Below are 22,960 nucleotides of genomic sequence, written 5' to 3'. Positions count from 1 at the left end.
CTATAGATATAGGGTCGACCTGGCTGGGCTTCCACCGGTGTACACTGTACAGTGTACACTACAGGTTAACCAGAAACCGTGGTGCCAAAGCTCTCCATATTTGGCTTGTGAGTCAGAAAACATGCGAGGGAACACGGTTACGGTAGATTTTAAGACGAAACAGTTCATTCATCAATGTTGTTATTTCTTGCCTGAAGTGCAATGCCATGCATTGTAAAGGAATTTAAGAAAATACCTTCTGAAAGGTCACTTCACAGGATTAGCGCATTGCCTAGTGTCCTTTTGATAGAGCTTTCTCAACAACAACCTCGCGTCAACAAACACCCATTACAACAACTTGCTGAGGACAAGCATCTTGAGCAGCAGTTGTCAGCCTGAAGTTTTCAATTGGTTGTTGCAGCAGAAGCATATCAATAGCAAGTAAATCTATGTGATTACCTGTATACTAAAACCAGCAGATAAAATAGACAGGTAGATGGAAAAAGATTGACCGGAGAATCTCAGAATAAAGGTTTAAATCGAAAATACAAAGTAAATTTTTGCATACAGAAACCAAAGACGTTTTATCAGTTATCACAACAAAACAAGCTAAAAGCAACTTTATTGTTTGAAAAGTAGTTTTGGTGATAGGTTTTGGGCAATTTACTGCGGCTCGACCACAACTAGCTTCATACCTTGACACGCTTTTGCACATGCGCGTGTATTACAATAAAACCAGGACCAGAAAAATGCTTACGGATGTCTTGCAACATATTTAATGTGTTTTAGTACAGTAGCAACTAATATTTGAACTTTGTATGCCTTAAACAAAAAGTGACGTCCACACAATATTATTAGGCAGTAAAATGCAAAAAGTAATTTTCAGGTAGGGAAGGGTTTTTAGAGGGAAATTTCAAAAAAACTTTCCAGAGGTTTTAAAATGTACTGTTGTATTCTAAAACCAGGGCTAAAGTTGGATTTGAAAAAAAGCTGATTGACCCTCTCTCTAAGTACAGAAGTTTTCAAACCGTGATCCGCAAGAGGATTATGAAATAACAATGAAGTATCATGTGAAACTTACTATCAACATGACATGAAAAACCTATCGATGCACTGAGTTATCCTGACCTTGGGAAAACGATTGAGAAAGTCTGGATATATTTTGAAAATCTTCATCCTCCCTTTTTTCCTTTCCATGGTGTTCTTCTGATCTGTCTCCTTGGCATATTTGATCAGCTCGGGATGCATGCTGCTCTTCAGGTTCCCGAGGTCGCCGCCACCCTCAATGTTCTGTTTCGACTCCAATTCTAAACAGTTATTACATTACAGGCTCTATCATTAAAGTGTGGATTCCTAGAGAAGATTTCTGCTTTCTTGTGAGTGCTTAATCACTTCAAGAAGAAAACGAAACTTTGGCATGACTAATAATACCAAAAAGGTTGAATGCATGATCGTTACCAAGAAAATAAACTCTGTTCTAATATATTGATATATTGACTTCAAACAAATATATTGACTTCAAACAAACCAATATATACCTTGGATCGTTCATTACGAATAGGAATGATCTAAAATTATTTATTAATACTATTATAAATGCAATAAAGAGATTGCAACAAGAATTGCTCAGGCGAAACAGGTTTTCCAAAACTGTCATACATTCTTCGAAACAAAAATTTACAATTCACAACAAGGTAGCTTGTGTTAAGGTGGTATATCATCTTTCCTATTTTGCTGTATAGAAAAATGTGAAACATCGACGTCAAGCAAAGAAACACATAAGAATTTAAACGCCGTTGAAATGCGGTTCTTTTGGAAAATGCAACGAATATCATACATCAGCCACAAAACAAACGAAGACGTACTACCTCAAACCAATCAAACCAGAACTCTCTTAAAAAGCATCATCAAACAACAAACAAGATTTTTGACCATGTCATGAGGAAGAAACAATTAGAACACACTGCTTTTTGTGAAAAGATCAAACATAAACGAGCTCGGGGAGAACAGCGTCTCACTTTTCTCAATAACCTCAAGGATCATCTTCAAATTACAGTACAACCTTTTAATACAATCAAATACCGAGATAAATGGAAAGAACTATGCATGAACGCCTAAGACTGAAACAGGCATGGTACACAAAGAAAAAATAACTACCATGGCGATTAAATCAATTACTGATTGCGATTACCACACGTCTGGTTGAAACACACAAAAAATAAAAAGACATCATTGGATTGTCATTTAGCATAGTGTTATACACTGTTATAGTGCATGGCTAAAAAAGTTTCATCATGACAAAACATTCAAAACCAAAAAGCACCATTCAAGTGCTCACTAACAAAAATTCTTGGTCGCTGGTTTGAGTCTTCATCCTCGGCTTACTGAGTCTGAGAATGGAGATTCAAACCAACAGCAATTGTTTCTTAATTTCAGTGGCGAACCCTTTTTATTCATTGAAGTAGTGTGCCTGCCTCTGCAGTCTGCACACTAGTGTGTATGAATGTGTAGTTAGAGTTACTGTGATGGGGTGGTGGCTGACTAGATCTGCTTATGGTCTTTCGCTACCATCCTGATTGCACCATAATATAACCAACAGTTGTACAATGCATTGTTTCCACAATTACATTCACTTGCTTGTTTGTTAATATATGGCGCTGTTAAAACAAAATAAATTGACTTAATTAAGAACAATGGCGTCATGCTTGTTACTGCAATGGAGTCAGTGACGTCATCAGGCCTCGAAATTCACGGCGGACACGGCGGTCATGTCCGCCGTCACAGCATGTGATGTCCGCGGGAAGTACCTTCTAGATCGGTCATATTTGTCCGCCGAGAAATAGAGATACAAATCGTCATTGCATAGCACAAACAATTGTTGCGACTTACGAATATATTATTTCCCGCGGATGCTAGCGCGTATCTAGAAAATGTGAATACTGTATCCCTTAGCTTCCATTCAAGCAGGAAAAGTTTCGATTTTTACGTTGCTTCAATGATTGGTGACATTGAATCAACGTAACAAAGATGAATTCTTCGCTAAGAACCGATGGGAGTTACCGGTACTTTTACACTAATCACGCGCAACTTAATTCAAGTCTTATGTCACATTAAATGCAAAAATAATGAAAAAGGCAATATAACGCAAGAGAACAACTGCACGCCCAGCAAGCTGATGCAAGAGAGAGGCCCAATTACGGATCCATAGGATGCACTGCCAAATAATTATAAATTCAAGACAAATGTACGACCAGTCCAATTGATGTCAAGTTATCTTGACATCAATTGGACTGGTCGTACATTTGTCTTGAATTTATAATTATGTCACATTGTCTGGATTTGATCTCCGAGTAATATTGATAAGGCAAGGTTGGTTACAAAATTAGATTAAAATACGAGTAGGCTATTACAGCAAGATCCAACAAAATTTGTTGAGTTAAGTTTAATAGTAGCTTTAGTGCAGAAGTTTTCCGACTCGTGCCCAGAGCATTGTGACGCAAGGAGCCACACGACCTCGTTCGGTGGAAGTTAATCAGTTATGCGGCGTACAAAGCAGCTACACGGCGCTTTGGCTCTTCAAGCGCACGTCGTTGGTCTAATGAAAGCTTTTCAGAGTCAGTGACTTTACTGAAATTTTAAAAAGCCTTCTAAACCGTAGCTATAGTTCTCAAATGGCGAAGAATTATCAAGATAAAGTGATTAAGCATGACGATCGACGCTAAAACTGGTGTGTCCGCCTTGAGACTTAATTTGTCCGCCGAGATAGCTGTTCAGACCGGACACGTTTGTCCGCCGTCAACAAAAACGAATTTCGCGGCCTGCGTCATGCTTGTTAATGCAATGGAATACTCACCAAACTTTTCCTTCTGAGAGATCTGTGCTTCCATTGTGCTCTTCAGTGCCAAGTTGATGGTGTTGATCCAATCCAGAGCGTCCGCATCGGAATCAGCCGCAAACAGATGACAATTCTGATCTTGCATCCGAATCTCGAATGCATGCTTCCGACCTTTTGTCGTCTGATGGAACAAACATGATATTTTGCGCTCTATTGGTGTGAAAAAAATTATTATTATTATCACATTGACATTCGTTACCCGACATTTGAAACAGATCTATAAAACTTTGGGTTTTCTGATAATGTTAGGGACGACTTTATATCCTTAGGAGCAAAATAGTTGGACTTGGTCCATGTACTGTATTTGGTATATATACCATAGCCCAAGTTCAACTTGTGTTCCAGCTTGAGCTGGTGCGAAGACCGATGTGCTAAGCACAACACACTACGTTGCTGCCTGCTTAATGGAAGTTGTGTGAGAACTTGCTGTGCTATTAGTTATTACTTGTTGTAATGTCCTATTACTTCATAGATGGTCTTTGATAATATTGTTCATGTGAATCATGTGGTTAATTTTGGTGTTGTGTCAATTGCCACTTTTGTTTGGTTGTTCACATCGTATGTTTGGCTATTCATGCTAACTGCTTTTCTTCTGATGTGCAAAAATGGAAAAAAAAAATTGATACCCAACAACCCATGTCTATCTAAAGTGGTTTTTGAGTTATGGCGATTGGAGTAGGCAGAAATTTCGGGGTCGCGGTGGGGGGATAAACGGGAGGCCATGACATTAAAAATTTATTGTAGGGTTATTTTTTCTCAAAATGGAACATAATTAACTTAGGAACAGATCAAAATTCAAATAAAGGGAGCAAATGAAACACCGTAACTACCACTGATGGCAAGGCTTACCGTGTGTGCGTCAATGCACGAGTCAAGGTAGACGGCTCCTTTCGGGTCTTTAGAAGTTTTCTCGTCTTTGTAATAGTTAAGAATGTATGAACTGTCTGGCAGCTGTTTCAGGTGAAAGTAGCGACGCTTGAACGACTGAAAGCATGAAACCGATTTTAATTAAACAACACTGGAGTGAAGTAGTAAGAGTGGTGGCAAAGTCCAAATATTCCCATTCCGATGCTTCAATCATGTGAACTGCGCGTCTTGGATGGGTCTGGGTCTGCCCGTCTTGTCTTGGGTCTGCGCGCCTTGGATGATGAAACCAAAAACTGGCTGCTCTCCAGCAGCCTTCCAGTGTAGTCTGGGAACATAGTGAACTTGGGATGGTAAAAGATTAGACCCTCCGCCCAGAAGGTCGCATAAAAAAACTCATAAATAACAATCCACAAGACATTGTAGATTGTTAACTGCATATTGAACGCAGTGGCACACTCCAGAAGTCATGTTTCGGTTCAAAAGTTGTTTTATTTACTCACCGAATTAAGGAACGAATTTTAGTTCCTAATCATGAAACAAACGAATAATTTTTGTGAATCGACATCGCTTCCAAATTGTTAAGAGTCTTTACTATCAATGCTATACTATAATACCTAATGACATGCATTCAAAAACTTTCTTATAAATCCAAAGAAAAAGGTATCAAGACAGTTGTGAGTGCAACAAAATTATAGTCTAGGTTTAATTTTAGTTTAGGTTTAAAACAGGCTGTAGAGGTTTAAGAAAGTAAATAATCACTATATTTGATTTAAACTTATCATTATGTAAAGTGCATCGTAATGTTCCCTACACGTTTAGTAAAATTTTATTTTAATAAATTCCTTTAGCATCAGTGATATTGAATGAATTGAGCCAAACCAAAAGAAACCAATATTTTGAAATTCATTGATGTTATTGTTTTCTGATAAAGCGCTATTGGTAGATCTCAATATAATGTGACTTTACCCGAATGGAGATGCTCGCAACCCCATAGGCTGGAGCTTTATATAACCATCCCAGTTTATTAACTCCTTCCTTTTGACTGGGAGAAAAGTCATCATCGTTGCTCGTTTCATCATCGAGCTCAAAAACCTAAAAATTGAAGGGCCAATAAAATGAACAATCAATGCAAAACCTGTTTGAATTTAAACTTGCATTTCCACATGTTTTAATTTGAACTGTTAACATGGAAACTTGTTTGTTCCTAAAACACAACTATGGTAGTAAATCACAATAGCTCCACTTGCGTAAATTTGGTTTGTAAGACTAAGAAGTATAATCCATTAAAATTGAACATAAACTATAAGCTACAAACGTTTTCGGCCATACACACATTAGCCCTTATCAAGTAACAAAAAATAACTGCTTATTATATCTACAATGAAAATGAATAACTGATCTAAACACTGAATAGTTGATTTTGCTAATACAATATTTTTGGAGAATGCTGAATCGAACCTGCTGAGACAAGTTTTGAAGGTAATTGTCGTTACATCTTGGCAACGCAAGGTAGTCGTCAGCATATGCTTCATACTTGTTGTAAATAATGTGCCAGCTGCTAGAATAATTCTTTATGCACTGCAATAGACATGCTATGAGTAATTATCACGAGCACTCCTGAAAAAAACTTTTTCTTTCATTTTTCAAAAATGTAATGTCTCAAACTGAGATTATAAATATGAAAAATGTAACTACCATGCCTTATTGGAGTGGAAGATATGTGGCTTCTGGTACCCCACCTCAAACGTACACTCAAAGATGTAAAACAAACTTGCAAATAGAAAGCGGAATGGCCCGTTTCGGAGAGTCCGATTCGGAGACAACCTTTTTCTGAGAAAGCTGTCTTTTTTTCGTTGACACTTTTTCGCTGAGACTGCATCTCATTAACCTCTATTGTTAATCATGAAACGCTGGAGCAAATCGGTGTTGCAATTGATCGGCGAAATGACCATTGCATTTACAAGCGTGCAGCGCCAGTCAGCAAAACAGTTTTTTTTACATTGAATCAACCTGTTCATCATAATCCATCGTCGGTTTGTTCCCCACTAGTGGGGGTGGCCGATTGTTTCCGCGCAGCAATTGTTTTAATCCCTTTTCTCCATTTCACTCTGTCCCTTGCATCTTCCTCCTTCAGTCCGACTTTTTTAAATTCATCCTTCACTTGTTGTTTCCACGTTCTTCTTGGACGACCGCGTTTCCTCTTTCCATCCACCTTTAGATCTAGTGCCTTTCTAAGAAAACTTCCTTCCTCCCTCCTTATCACATGTCCATACCATCTTACTCCATTTGCCCTTGCCAGTTGGTCTATGGTCTCTCTCATCTCTAGCATATCCAACAATTCTTCAGTCCTTTTTTCCCTTCTCGTTTTCACCCCACACATTGCTCTCACCATTGACCTTTCCGTTCTTTTCAGGATTGCCAGTTCACTCTCTCTCAATATCCATGTCTCGCTATCATATAGCATTGCAGGCCGCACACAGCTCCGATATACTTTCCCTTTCATCCTTAGTGAGAATTTTCTGCCATACAACATTTCCCCACATTCCCTGAACTTTGCCCAGCCCAATCTTGCCCTTGTTGTCACCGCTGCTTCACATCCACCACTTCCATTTATCCGATCACCCAGATAACAGAAGTCTGTCACTGTTTCTATGCCATGGCAGAACTCATCATCATGGCCTTCCACTTCATTCCTTCCTTTACTGCATTTCCCACAAACAAAACACTTCGCCAATCTTGTTGCGGTTCTCTTGACATTAGCACATCTTGCATGTACCCACTTTCCATATTCCTTGCATTGCATTGAATTTCTCATCACTCTCTTGCCACATTTTCCACAGGGATCTACTTTGCTCTCAGCAACTGTTCCTCCTGCTCCACTCACCATCACTTTTGTTTTTTCAAGATTCACCTTCATACCCTTGGTTTCAAATGCTTCTTTCCATTTCTCAAACTTTCTCTCCAGTCCCTCCATACTATTACTTGTCAAGACCAGGTCGTCTGCATACAAAATTTCACTCAATAAGCCCTCCCTCACTCCTTCAGTTACAACGTCAACCACAATAGCAAATATCAGAGGTGACAAAACTGATCCTTGGTGTACACCAACCTTCACAAAAAACTCGTTTGAATAATTTGATCCAACTCTCACTTTTGTTCTTGCATCCTCATACATAGACATCACAGCTCTCACTAATACCTCCGGTATACCTCTTTTCCTCATTGCCCACTCCATCACTTTCCTTGGTACTCTGTCAAATGCCTTTTCTAAGTCGACGAAACACATATATAGTTTCCTCTGCTTCTCTCGGTATTCCTCCTGCATTCTTCTCAATATAAACAGAGCATCCACTGTACCTTTTCCTGGCATAAATCCAAACTGCATATCATTTAATTTCACCAATGTTCTCAACCTCTTTTCTAGTATTCGCTCCACAATTTTCATTCCATGCTCTAGTAGTTTTACACCTCTATATGCACTGCAACTTCTCACATCCCCTTTTCTCTTGAACAATGGAACAAGAGTACTATGCTTCCACTCCTCCGGCATTCCCTCTCCATCTAATACCCTTTGGCTAAGTTGTAGCATTACTTCAATTCGCAACTCTCCACTTGCTTTTATCATCTCTACGCTCACTTCTGATGGACCGGCTGCTTTATGCAGTTTCATTTGCCCCATTGCCTCCACCACTTCATCACGAGTAACCTTTCCCACTGGACCCTCCACCAGATCAACCTCTGTCATATGATCCCATACATTCTCCTTATTCATAACATTTTCCATATGTTCCTTCCACACTTCTCCTCTGCTTTCCGGGCTGAAATGCAACTTCCCATCTCCACTCCTTATACATCTTCCCCCTACAATATCATTCCCATCCTTTTTCATTTGCTTTATGAGTCTGAATACTTTGTTTTGGCTTTCCCCCATTTTATTAAGTTCCTCCTCAGCACCATTCTTCATAGCTCTTGCAACAACCCTCTTTGCCTTCTTTTTCATACTCTTATACTTCTTTTTATTCTCTTCTGACCCATTTTTGCGCCACTGCTTGTATGCATCTCTTTTCTGTGAAATCGCATGCTTCACCTCTTCATCCCACCACCATGTGTCTCCACGATCCCTCCTCACTTTCTTTTTCCCACATACTTCATCACATGCTGCTAGGACACCTTTCTGAAATGAAGCCCACAAGTCCTGCGCACTCATGTTTACCAGCTCTTTTGCTCTTTTCACAAACTTAATTCTCGTTTCTTTTTCCTCCAGCTTCCACACATTTCTCACAAAAACTCGTTCTTTCTTTACAATTTTCTTCACTTTTTTCATATTTAAGTCTCCTACTACTAGTCTATGCTGCAACTCCCACGGAATTACTTTCACATTCTTCAAGTACTTTCTCTGTTCCTGCCCAGCCACAATAAAATCAATTTCCGACTCATGTCCTCCTGAGCTGTAAGTCACCTTCCTTTTCTCTTTCTTTTTAAACCATGTGTTGGCAATACAAAGTTTCCTTTCATCACAAAATTCAAGTAGCATTCTTCCTTCCATGTTTCTCTCCCCAAAACCATACCCTCCTGTTCACAAGTGAAATCAATGTAAAAAAAACAATAGGCCAACAGAATGATTCAACGTATTCAGACATTGAATTAACGTAAATACGAACTGTTAGGCTAATTGGGATTCTTTGAACAAATCGAATGGCTTTCGTAAATGTTTTTCTCAGTTACAACCTATACCTAGGCCTAGTCAGCAAAAGTTCCCTTCTTTACACGATTTCAACGTCTGGCAACGTTGAAACGTTGTAAAAATGACAATTTTTGCTGGCCGGAAACTAGGCTATCGTACCGAAGTTGAACTTGATCAATCAGGTGGTTGCAAACATATTTCCTTTTGATGAAACCTATAGGCTACCTACCACGTTTGGTTCAATGCCTTTACATTACAGTCAAAAGTTTTGTTGACATCAAAAATTCTTTGACTGTATTGAGTTACAGCATCTTTTTGTGAAAAAGGTTGTTTTGATGTAAACAAATATTTTAAACAGTCTGTTCAAAATACTAACTTACAGGCTGAAGGCACTCAAAAGTAACACTGGATGAGATATATTTAAAATATAATATAAAATCAACCAATAGTTGATTTAATAAATGAATGACATGACGAATGACATAAACATGACGCAAAGAAGGTGGATGAAACAATATCGAACTGCGAAACGGCTGCACGGCTAAAAATGTTTGGAAACTACTGCCATAGCTTATTATGCATACAGATGGTCTTTACAACAATCCAATCCATTAATGCATTACAAACATCGACAATCCAATCATTCATTTCATTCATTACACAGGCCAACAAAAAAAATTTGGCACAAAAGGTGAGATGAGAGTCATTTTAGAGTATTTCAGGGCCACTGATTCCAAAAATGCATTTAGTTTTTTCGAATTGGCTCTATTTTTCAAGATATTCGACAATGAAAATATTTTTGAAATTGTTACTCAAAAGCTTTCAATTGGCACATTACTCATTTTCAGCCCTGCTTACCATTGTGATGTCATAATCGCACTTCTCTAGTTCAATTGGTTGATATTGTACGAAACTTCAAAACGCAAGCAAGGGTTGAAATGAACTGTGACTAATGTAAGGAGGACATGAATATCCAATGAAAACAGTTGTGAATCAGTAGGCCTACTTAACAACAAAAATAGCCCGAAAGTCATGTGTTTATGAATGCAGCTTTATATTTAAAAGGTAGGCCTAGTACTGAAATGGATACTTGTATAAATGAAATTTTATTCTAATCCTTTGCTAAGGCCAAGTCTTTGCTTTTGCTTTTTCCATTACAGCAACCAATGCATAAACTTTCTTGAACTGGTTTGTTGCTTAATAACTTTGTTGGTAACAAATTTTTCGTAGTTGATATACGTATATCGGCCGATATATATCGGTATCGGCCTAAAAATTTCATAAATATCGGTATCGGCCTGAAAAAGTGATATCGGTCGAGCTCTAACTCTAACATGTCGTGCCTTTTAAGAAAACAAATTTTTTTTTGGCTGTGTTAAGTGTGTTATCATTTATTTCTCTATTGTAAGCTAATTCTCTTCAATATACATATGCCGCTGTGATTTTACAATTTTCCAAAAAAGGTTTTCTCCAAAAATGGCTATCTCCGAATAGGGAATTCTCGGAATCGGACTCTCCGAATCGGATTCTCCGAATAGTAGCAGACCCATAGAAAGCTTCCGTCATTAACACAGAGGCAAGGAAAATTGGAGTTCAAACGTCCCACCACCCTACCACACTAAACAACTCTCTCTATTCTTGCAGACATCCAACCCACAGCACAAACCAAACCATCTCCACTTTCAAGGTGAAGCTTAATAGTATTCGAAATGAGACACCAATCTCTATGTTGCCAACTAAAAGAAAGATACCCATTGAAGACATTCCTGAGGTCCTCCATAAACTTCTTCTTGAAGAAGCTCACGACAAAACCCTTTGGCAGATGCTTAGGCAGATGATAACTTGAGATTGAATACAACCACGCTATACAACCACAACCCCTCTATATTTCTTTATCCCCAAAGTCACATCAACATGTTCTTTTTGAGACAGGCATGGAAGTGAGTATGTGTCAACCATATTTCCACAATTCTACTGCTTACCTATGATGTGGCATGGCCATGTGGCACCACAGGGTTGAGATAGAACATGTTGAATTTTTACTTATTTTCATTACAATCTTCAACAGATTGATCATACTGTGCTCTCCCTTATGAAATCCCTCCATTTTGTTCTCTATCTTTCGTTTTATCAATAATTCGGGCATACTAATCAGTCCTGTATTTTTATTGTTGTTTCAGTTCTCTTTCAATTATCACAATAATGTGGTTAAAATCGAAGTTTCAATACTGGAACATATTTAACAAAAAATAACTCACACATTGTGCGGAGAGGGGAAGACAATGTTCATTAAATGAGAAAAGCTGATCACAAGCATTGTATTACGGTACCTTTGTGTTTATAAATTACTTTAGTGGCATGAAGCCTTCACCAGCTGGCAATATATTCCCACCAACCTACCTCTTGCACCATCAGTGAAGACGCTTCACGAAGTGAGCCAGCTGGAACAGTGTCGACAACTGTTCGCAAATCTTGTAGCTTTGTTTGTGACTGTACAAGGAACAATTGAGAAAAGAAATGTGATAATACACTAACAGTAAATACAAAATATAGAAATGTGAGAACAAAATCCAGTGGCTTTCAAGCTTTTGTAGTTACAAAAAAGTACACTACGGTAAATGTCTTGATATCTCTACAACTTAAGCAATTTAATTAGCATTTTCGCTGACAGCAACCTCATCTACACATCTCAAATAAGAATAAATGTAATGATTGCCTAACAAGTAACCTTATACATTCGGTGATGGTCTACTCTAAACAAGACAATTTCAAAAGCTTAAAATTTGGGATTAGCTGGGGAAAAAATCATAACTTTTGCTTGACTTGTTTTTCACCATTCACTGAACTTCTATAAAGTTACTTTGCATGTATTTATCCATTCATCATACTAGATTCAATAATATATATATACATTCATAAACAACAGTTTGCTACGAACAAACATACTTTAATTTCATCGCTGGGAAACAAAAGGAGATTGCGCAATGAATCATGGTGAATTTCTGATTGACGTTTTAATATGTGGGCCTCATAATCCACAGGCTCTGAGGACTCGGCTTTGATCTGACAACAGAACAGTGTTTACAACTTTTTGCAGTTGAGCTCTATCATAGATTAAAATACCCTACAGTAAAAACAATTATTATTATTTAAAAAAACACTTCAAAGAGAAAGTGAAGTAACCCAATATCATTGAAGCAACCCATTCCAATAAAGTCTAACAAGAACATGCTGGAAATCATGCCTAAGCAGAAAATAACTGATATTTTTGGCCACTATGTTTGCAGTATGTTTCTCACAGTTTATTCATAAAATCTGGCCCTTTATTGTCCAGTGTACAGCCAAAGTTGCCAATACTTGTTGAGTAATGTTCACATTAACATGTAACTTAGGCCTATGCAATATATTTGTTGTATTTTAAAGATTGAAATCTAAAAGATTTCTTTCAAAAGTCAAAAATGTATGGTATTGCAATATCATGAAATCTGTGTGAACACCGACTTTGCAAATAAATGAAATCACTGTGGTGTAATTTTGCAACTGCAATTTTGCAATGCGCTTGAGCAAGCGATTCATGGATGGCTCTACGTGTAGTGGCACATAGTGGATGGAATCCACACTCCACAGACAACAACACTTTATTACCAAGCAGAAACTTGACTCAGAGTGAAATCAATCTTGGCCATCGGGAATGCATCCACAGTTTAAACAGAATTCAAAACTGCAAGGATTAAGCTTCCAAAATAAAAGGTTGCTCAAGCTAAGAATAAACATTCCCTAAAATTTGTTTTTGATTATTATATATATATCAGCAGGAAAACTTTAAAAAATGAAATATCTGCCAGTTTTCACGGGTCTGCTACTATTGGGAGAATTTGATTCAGAGAATCCAACTTGAAGAAATCCCTAATCAGAGAAGGCCTTTTTTCAGACAATTGTAAAATCACAGCAGCATATGACTCGTCTCTAATAAGCTGAACTATCGTAAGTCCAAATTTTTTAAAAATTGCGTTTTTGATTGATTTGGTATCTTTATAGACTACATACAGTTTATTTTGTTAAAGCATCGTAACTCTATCTACTTTAGTTCTGATGATACAGAACGATGAACTATCGTAAATGAATGTACAGCAAGCACAGCGTGAACTTTAAAATTCAATTTTCTCAAAACTGCATTTTTGGAGTTACGATAGTTCAGCTTATTAGAGACGATGTGTATTGAAAGGAATTAGCTTACAAAAGAGAAATGAATGATCACCCAAATTAAAAGTTAGTTTTAACAATCTTGCTTTCTGTAGCTTAACATTAAGGTGTTTTTATAGCCTACGATACGGTGACTGATAGCCGGCCATAGTCAGCCACAAAAGTTGAAAAAATATAGAGATGCTGACGACTGCATCAAGAAACTTGTCGTTCGCTTCGATGGGCATAGCATTTTAGCAATGTTCCACCTCAGTCCATGTCGGACTTCCTATGTGGTATCAGCCATAATTTCCAAATGGACGCATGAACTGGTATTTTTTGTTTGTTTTGTTATTTGACATCGATTGAATCATCTCCGGATACATGTCAATTTTATGTGAGCAAACATTTTAATTTAATAGTTCAAAAATAAATTTAATTCGCTTTTTATTGTTCGCTAAATTTCAATTCAATTTCTTTTTGGATTTACAGTTCAAAGGCGTCGTTGGATTTTCAAAAAACCTCCGAAAAGGGCTTTCTCCAAAAAAGGCTGTCTCCGAATCGGGATTTCTCCAAATCGGATTCTCCAAAATGGGCCATTCCGGTTTTCACAGTATTGGTACAAAATGAAGATTTTAGTTAAAAATTAAATACGATACACAACCAGATGACATGCTTCTTTCCTAGTCAATTTAGAAATGGTCGATCTAGCAATCCTGATACAATTCAAAGCACACTCTGCAGCAACACAGTTTTTTTTAGTTTCATGTAACAGTTACAAGAAACAAACAAAACAAGTCATTAGTCAACATATTGACTTACCAAATCAAAGCCTGAATATAGGCTCCCCCTTATTGCTAGTGATGCACTCTCCCGTCGTTTAGATGCAGTTCCTTTCCTCTTCAGGCCTTGAGCAAACTTTCGTGTTTCAGGCATGACAGAAAAACTTCATGTGAATTTATTATTTTAATTTAAAATATTCCAACTCAAAGTTTTGAAGATATAAATATGATTCTCCCAATGCAGTCTAAAATTCTGAAATTTGAATGCAGCTATTCAGAGTTCACAAGGTATTTACAGTTAAATAACAAGATACATTCTTCTGGTTCAAACTAAGCTAAACTATCACAGTTGACATTTGCAATGTGTATTGTTGGCTTGTGGGGATGTGCAGTTTTTAAAATTTTAATTGTTCAAATCTATTCCAGATGTCAAAACACAAAACCAATGCAAAACGGTTTTCTAATTGTCATATCCAGGCTTACACCTGGTGGTGAAAGATTTAGATTAAGTGGACGGAAAGGCAAGGAAGCCAATCTTCGTGTCCACCTTCAGGCATGCCTTTAAGTGTCCTGCCACAGACACAGCCGCATGCTCTTGAGCGGTGTCGAACCGGCGTCCTTTCGACTGCCGTTCCAGTGTTTTCACCACTCAGCTATGCAGCCGACATGCAAAACGATTAAAAAGCATCAAGACTCTTCAAGAGGCCTGAGGCTGAAAGCGTTGAAAAAAATACCAAAACAATTTCAAGAAACTACAATTGCAAATACTGATAGTGAAGCTGATGATAGTAATGAAAAGGATAAGTTAAATGTTGAGCAACCTTCAACTTCTTAAAATCAACTTCAAAGATAAGAAAAGATGCACTTAGTTTTCATGTATGCTTGGTGGCTGATAAGCATCAATTCAGTCATCGGCTTTAACTGAAATACTTCACGCAGCCACTGAATCATTAGAGTCAGAGCCATCAGTGTCAGAAATGAGAAGGATCACTTGCTGATTTTGTTGAAAAAATATTACTCGGAGATCAAAGCCAGACATTGTGACGTAAGACTTGAACTATGTTGCACGTGATTAGTGTAGAAGTACTGGTACTCCTATCGATTCTTAGCGAAGAATTCATCTTTGTTACACTGATTCAATGTCACCATTTGTTGAAGCAACGTAAAAATCGAAAGTTTTCCTGCTTCAATGAAAGCTAAGAGATACAGTATTCACATTTTCTAGATGCGCGGGAAATTATATTCTCGCAACAATTGCTCGTGCTATGCAATGACGATTTGTATCACTAGTTCCTGTGTTATATCTCGGTGAACAAATATGACCGATCTACATGGTATTTCCCGCGAACATCGCATGCTGTGACGGCAGACATGTCCGCCGCGAATTTCGACGCCTGGGTCAAAATGTCAGAAAAAATATGTACGCATGCAAATCGATTGCAGTGATTGCAAAGAAGCTTCTTGCGCCACTCTACGATTTTTTGTCAGGCGGAAATACAGGACGTAGACTTAGTGTTTGAACGTTGATCCAATGTCTTTTTGTATGTGATAACGTAAATACAGAAATAACATTTCCCAAATGTGACTGACGTGGTGCTTTCAAGTGTGATGCAATGTTGCGTTGCCTTGGAAAGGTCAAACCGCTTGGTAGAGATTGATCGGTCTGTTCTGTCAATCGGGACATTTTCTCAGCATGTTGCATATATTATCAATGTTTGAGGTGGTGGTCAACCCTTTCGAAATGTTATTGACCAGACCTCGATAAACAACGAAGTATCCCTTTGTACGTTGATCCAATGTCTCATTGTTTGTGATAAACGCAAACATGAAAATAACACACTCAAAAACTTCAACTTTCTAGAAATGCCACTGTGTTTTCAAATCTTTCCTTCAAGTCGTGGAAAAAATGGATCTGTCAGTCGGGAAATTATCCTAGCATATTGCATAATGTTGTTAACTTTGGGTCTGCTACTATTCGGCAAGTCCGATTCGACGAGTCCGATTCTGCTAATCGGATTTGGCGAGAGCCTTTTTCGGCGAGTTTTTGAAATTTTATTTTTAAAAGGGAAATATCGGGTACTGTAGCCTAATTATAATTGCCGTTTTTACATCGTTAAACGTTGAAATCGTGCAGAAAGGAATAAAATGTTTGAACTATTAAATTAAAATTCGTTATGTCAGTTCAGTTGAGTTGTTTTTATTTCTGACCATCATATGAAAAACAATACACGTCAACATAGCAAAGGTAGAAGCGACAAAACACGAACGTTAAAACGTGCTTGAATTCGTTATGTCAGTTCAGTTGTTTTTATTTTTGATCATGATATCAAAAACAATTCACGTCAACATAGCAAAGGTGTAGAAAAAGGTAGAAGCGACAAAACGCGAACGTTAAAACGTGCTTGTGACCAAAGTAAGCTATTGAGTTGAAAGAAATTTGGCACGGTCGCAACACCTTCAGAAAAATTTAAAAAATGAAGGGAAAGTAAAAAAAAGAAAATGTTACAAAAAAAAAATCATGTTTAATGTCTATAAGTTAGTACATTTTTGAATAGTTAAAATGATTAGTTTGGATCAACAAATGTGTGGCCTACAGCTTGGATTGGAAGGAAATTATCGGGTACCGTAGCCTAGTTATCCCGACCAGCAGAAATTGCCGTTTTTACATCGTTTTAACATCGTTAAACGTTGAAATCGAGTAGAAAAGAGAACTTTGCTGACTAGGATACGTTGAATCTGGAAAACATTCACAGAAGCCCTTCGATTTGTTCCAAGAACCCATTTAGCCTAACAGTTCATTTGTACATTAATTCAACGTCTGAATACATTATCTTAAAAATGCAACGTAAATACCACCTTGCCTTCCTACCTCTCTGCTAGCCTCAAAGAACTTGGGAGCCAGATGCAAAGAGTTGAACCATACAAAACAGTCAAGCATGGTGAACCACCCATCAGACCAATGGTAGCGGATGAACAACATCTGGACACAGCTCTTCAAAGTATGAGAGGTGTTATCCATGCATTGGCCCGAGCTAAGGCAGACGGAACAAGACCAAAGCCAGAAGATCAGACCGTACCAGCCTTTTCAGGCTTCCAGGCCAAGCTATCACCAGAAACCCAGAAAAGTCAAGCAATTTATCACATGACTTATCCTGATCTACCAAGTAAGACCATTCTGTATGAAGTTCTGCGCAAGCTTGCAAAGGCAAGTGATGACAAGAAGATGCCATTTGCCGTTATTGTCGGTGATCATCCTGTCTACGCATTATTGCTAGAATTGAAAAGTGAGAATCCAGACATGACTGCTGACATATTGCCATTCATGGGACCCTTTCATATCCAGATGTCTTTCATCAATGCGGTCTACAAGAGGTTCAAGGGCTCAGACATTTCAGATGTATTGGTGGCTGCAGGTGTCGTTGCAGATGGATCCGTAGATCAAGCTCTGCGTGGAAAACACTTCAACCGCGGTGTGCGTTGCCTTCGACTCTTCTACGAGGCTTTAGTCCACCATGCACTAGACCAGTGCTTTTCAACCTGTGGGATGGTACGCACTTGTGCGGATGAAAAAAATTGCAGTGCGGATGACAAATGTGGTGCGGATGAGTGTGGATGAAAATTGTGCATCTTTTTTACTTGTTCTGACATGGAATAATTCAAATAAACTTATTCATTGTGATTTTTTGCTTGCAGAATCTATTGTATTGTTCTAATACTCTATCAGTCTCTCTTATTTAAGTTTTGTTCTCTGGGATTTATTCTTTTGTCACAACCAAGCATTGTTAATTTGGTTCATTGTTCCGTCACAATAAAACAATTGTTGAAATTTGTTTGCGACTTTTCAATCACACGATTGATGTTGATCTGTGCTAGGTAGAATAAGCTGCAGGCTAGACTAGCAAGGTTGCAAATACTTACAGATTTGTATAGAACAGCTCTTTTAGTAATGTTTTTCAGGCTTTGTGAATCTCAAATTTTAACAAGTGATTATTACATGTAGGTAGCAGCTTCAGCTATTATTTAAAATTTTGTTCAATCAATAATATCAGGCCTCGAAAATCACGGCGGACACGGCGGTCATGTCCGCCGTCACAGCATGGGGTCTGCTACTATTCGGCGAGTCCGATTCGGCGAGTCCGATTCGGCTAATCCGATTCGGCGAGTTCCCTATTCGGCGAGAGCCTTTTTCGGCGAGTGTCCTATTCGGCGAGTTTTTGAAATTTTATTTTTGAAAGGGAATTATCGGGTACCGTAGCCTAATTATAATTGCCGTTTTTACATCGTTAAACGTTGAAATCGTGCAGAAAGGAATAAAAATAAAATGTTTGAACTATTAAATTAAAATTCGTCATGTCAGTTCAGTTGTTTTTCTTTCTGACCATCATATGAAAAACAATACATGTCAACATAGCTAAGGTAGAAGCGACAAAACGCGAACGTTAAAACGTGCTTGTGACCGAAGTAAGTTATTGAGTTGAAAGATGTTTGGCACGGTCGCAACACCTTCAGAAAAATTTAAGAAATGAACGGAAAATAAAAAAAATAAAATATTACAAAAAAAAATCATGTTTAATGTCTATAAGTTAGTACTTTTGAATAGTTAAAATGATTAGTTGTTTGGATCAACAAATGTGTAGCCTACAGCTTGGATTGAAAGGAAATTATCGGGTACCGTAGCCTAGTTATCCCAACCAGCAGAAATTGCCGTTTTTACATCGATTTAACGTCGCTAAAGGTTGAAATCGTGTAGAAAAGAGAACTTTGCTGACTAGGATACGTTGAAACTGGGAAACATTCACAGAAGCTCTTCGATTTGTTCCGAGAACCCATTTAGCCTAACAGTTCATTTGTACATTGATTCAACGTCTGAATACATTATCTTAAAGATGCAACGTATCGAAGGGCTTCTGTGAATGTTTCTCAGTTTCAACGCAGGCCCTAAAACTCGTGTGTTTTTTTCCGGCAGCCATCGTGGCCTACCGAGAGCTCCTTCTCGGCGGGCAAATCTGCGTGCTTGGAGGCCAAAATACAATAACGATAGCACAAGTAAATAGCATTAAATTTGCAACAATGTTAAAATGATCACTTAGCGTTGTTGAAGTCTGGGCGACGTCCTGCAATAGAATCGTTGTACCACGCAATAAATGCTTTATCGAGATTGTAATCCGGTATTGCGGGACCATCTAACGACCCTAAATTGTTCTAACTGCTCGCAGCTCAGTAAATTGTTTCAACTGCACACCGCCTTTCATAAAACCTGACCATTCATTCCATTATGATGTCACCAACCCACAGCGTTCTCAACTATGAAGACACGTGTTTTACCCACGGATGTCAACTAACCTAGTTCTCCTTTTTAACAACGATTCAATATCCGACAACATTGAATCGATATAAAAACGACAATATTGCCAGCCGATGTAAATTAGCACTTCGGATTAACACTTCATCAAAATTAACATCGGGAATTGCAAACAAGACTTACAGCGCAGGTGATCGCAGCTGGATATATTCAATACAACAGTAGTGACTATGATGCGCTGACCTAATTCTGCGTCACTCTTTGATAGTACTACATATTTTCGACATTCAATCCACGATCATTCTATTGCGAAATTAAATAATTGGCTAGAAGAAACTTGCGAAGAAGAAGCTAGAAGAAGAAGCGGCCAAACTTGGCCAACGTTGGAGGTAGCACAGGCGGTCATTCAAGCACTACTTAGCGGCCATGGCCACCGGCTGCTTTAAGGCTTGCAACGTATCCTGGTCATCAAAGTTCTCTTTTCTACACGATTTCTACGTTTAGCGACGTTAAAACGATAGGCCACACATTTGGTTAGCCTTTTCATTCTGTTACTACAATGTAAAAATGAACTGTTAGGCTAACTGGGTTCCTGGAACAAATTTTTGCTGGTAGGGATAACTAGGCTACGGTACCCGATAATTTCCTTTCAATCCAAGCTGTAGGCCACACATTTGTTGATCCAACCTAATCATTTTAACTATTCAAAAGTACTAACTTATAGATATAAACATGATTTTTTTTTGTAACATTTTATTTTTTTTATTTTCCCTTCACATCTTAAATTTTTCTGAAGGTGTTGCGACCGTGCCAAATATCTTTCAACTCAATAACTTACTTCGGTCACAAGCTCGTTTTAACGTTCGCGTTTTGTCGCTTCTACCTTAAAAACAACTGAACGGACATGACGAATTCAAGCACGTTTTAGCGTTCGCGTTTTGTCGCTTTTACCTTTGCTATGTTGACGTGTATTGTTTTTGATATGATGGTCAGAAATAAAAACAACTGAACTGACATGACGAATTTTAATTTAATAGTTCAAACATTTTATTTTAATTCCTTTATGCACGTTCAGCGACATTAAAACGATGTGAAAACAGTTAGGCTACGGTACCCGATAATTCCCTTTCAAAAATAAAATTTCAAAAACTCGCCGAATAGGGCACTCGCCGAAAAAGGCTCTCGCCGAATAGGGAACTCGCCGAATCGGACTAGCCGAATCGGATTAGCCGAATCAGACTCGCCGAAACGGGCCATTCCGCACAGCATGTGATGTCCGCGGGAAGTACCATCTAGATCGGTCATATTTGTCCGCCGAGAAATATCGATAGAAATCGTCATTGCATAGCACGAACAATTGTTGCGAGTATATAATTTCTCGTGCATTCTAGCGCGCATCTAGAAAATGTTAATATTGTATTCCTTAGCTTCCATTGAAGCAGGAAAACTTTCGATATTTGCGATTGGTAACATTGAATCAGCGTAACAAAGGTGAATTCTTCGCCGATGGGAGTACGGGTACTTTTACACTAATTACGCGCAACTTAGTTCAAGTGTTACGTCACAATATCTGGCTTTGATCTCCGAGTAATATTGATAAGGCAAGGTTACAAAATTAGATTATACCAGTAGGCTATCACAGCAAGATGCAGCAAAATTTGTTTAGTTTTGGTATCACAGTAAGAAAGAAAAGGCCCAGGGAAAAATTCACTTTCGCTCACATGACGCGCAAAAATAAACCTAAAGAAAAAAGCCTAGTGAAACTTTGCACAACAGAAAATAATAGCATGTTTCAGTAGCGTTTCAGTGTAGAAGTTTTCTGATTCGTGCCCAGAGCATTATGACGCAAGAAGCCACACGACCTCGTTCGGCGGAAGATAATTAGTTATGCGGCGTATTGAACAGCTACACGGCACTTTGACTCTTCAAGCGCACGTCGTTGGTCTGATGAAAGCTTTTCAGAGTCAGTGACTTCGCTGAAATTGTCAAAAGCCTTATAATCCGTAGCTATATATAGTTCTCAAACGGCGAAGAATTATCAAAACCTGAAAAAATAATCTGAAAAATAATCTGAAAATACCTGAAAAAATAATCCTGTCAAATTTTTAGGGCAATCGAAAGCATTTTTAAGGTTGCTACCGACTTAGAAAGCTGCATATAATGCACAAATGGGTCATTCCATATCAACTCAACGTCAACGGGGTGTGCAAGCTCGACCCTTTTAGATTTTCTTGAAATTCACACTAAAGTTTCATATTGATGTATAATGAACAGTTGAACACAAAAAAAATTTCAGCTCATTATCTCAAGACGTTTAGACCTTAAAGCCCTTCAAAGTCACCAAGGTCCCTCAAAATGGGTTCGCATGTACATTTTCCTCCATGTTTGGGTCTTCATAACTTTTAATCTAAAGCATTTACAAAGCTGAAATTTGGTATTCTGATTAAGAAGCAGGCCTAGTTTTCATATCTACCACCAAAATTGCTAATTTCAAATTAGTTTTAGATATAGAACCTTTCAAAATTTGAAATTTTTTACATTTGAAATTTTTTTATCATTTTTTGATGTCCGCTATCTCCTGAACCATCTTTACACTCTCCAAACTTCAATAATTTCACATTTGTTTAGTGTCAGTCTCATGGGGGTTAAATACCAACTAGTATAGATTAATGATATGCAAAATGGAGTTTTGTGACTATTGGTTTGTGAAATAGCGGACATCAAAAATTGATAAATTTTTTTCAAATGCAAAAAATTTCAATTTTTGAAAGGTTCTATATCTAAAACTAATTTAAAATTAGCAATTTTGGTGGTAGATATGAAAACTAGGACTGCTTCTTACTCAGAATACCAAATTTCAGCTTTGTAAATACTTTAGATTAAAAGTTATGAAGACCCAAACATGGAGGAAAATGTACATGCGAACCCACTTTGAGGGACCTTGGTGACTATGAAGGGCTGTAATTTCTAAACGTCTTGAGATGATGAGCTGAAATTTTTTTGTGATCATTATACATCAATATGAAACTTTAGTGTGAATTTCAAGAAAATCTAAGACGGTCGAGCTTGCACACCCCGTTGACGTTGAGTTGATATGGAATGACCCATTTGTGTATTATGTGCAGCTTTCAAAGTCGGTAGCAACCTTAAAAATGCTTTCGATTGCTCTAAAAATTTGACAGGATTATTTTTTCAGGTATTGACACGATACAAGAGGGTGCCCCATTGAATTTTAAAAAATTTCAATTTATGAATCACCCTATTCGGTA

At 37.9% G+C, this 22,960-nt stretch overlaps 1 protein-coding gene across 1 annotated transcript in view; it reads right to left on the bottom strand.

Moving 5' to 3' along the window:
- LOC145767603 (dedicator of cytokinesis protein 9-like) overlaps positions 1–14,578 on the bottom strand; it is a 111,938-nt gene extending 97,360 nt beyond the window's left edge. The window contains exons 1-8 of the mRNA XM_082579456.1: positions 14,426–14,578; positions 12,372–12,481; positions 11,826–11,915; positions 6,200–6,319; positions 5,708–5,833; positions 4,715–4,858; positions 3,833–3,995; positions 1,108–1,286 (exon numbers count right to left, since the gene is read on the bottom strand). Coding sequence (XP_082435582.1) covers positions 1,108–1,286; positions 3,833–3,995; positions 4,715–4,858; positions 5,708–5,833; positions 6,200–6,319; positions 11,826–11,915; positions 12,372–12,481; positions 14,426–14,543 — 1,050 coding nt within the window. The 5' untranslated portion in view covers positions 14,544–14,578. The remainder of the gene's footprint in view (positions 1–1,107; positions 1,287–3,832; positions 3,996–4,714; positions 4,859–5,707; positions 5,834–6,199; positions 6,320–11,825; positions 11,916–12,371; positions 12,482–14,425) is intronic.
- Between the last annotated feature and the right edge of the window lie 8,382 nt (positions 14,579–22,960).

This window comes from Aplidium turbinatum, chromosome 3 (assembly GCF_918807975.1).
Source record: "Aplidium turbinatum chromosome 3, kaAplTurb1.1, whole genome shotgun sequence".
NCBI lineage: Eukaryota > Metazoa > Chordata > Ascidiacea > Aplousobranchia > Polyclinidae > Aplidium > Aplidium turbinatum.
Note: the sequence above shows the minus strand (reverse complement) of the source record. Positions and strands in the feature narration are given on the sequence as shown.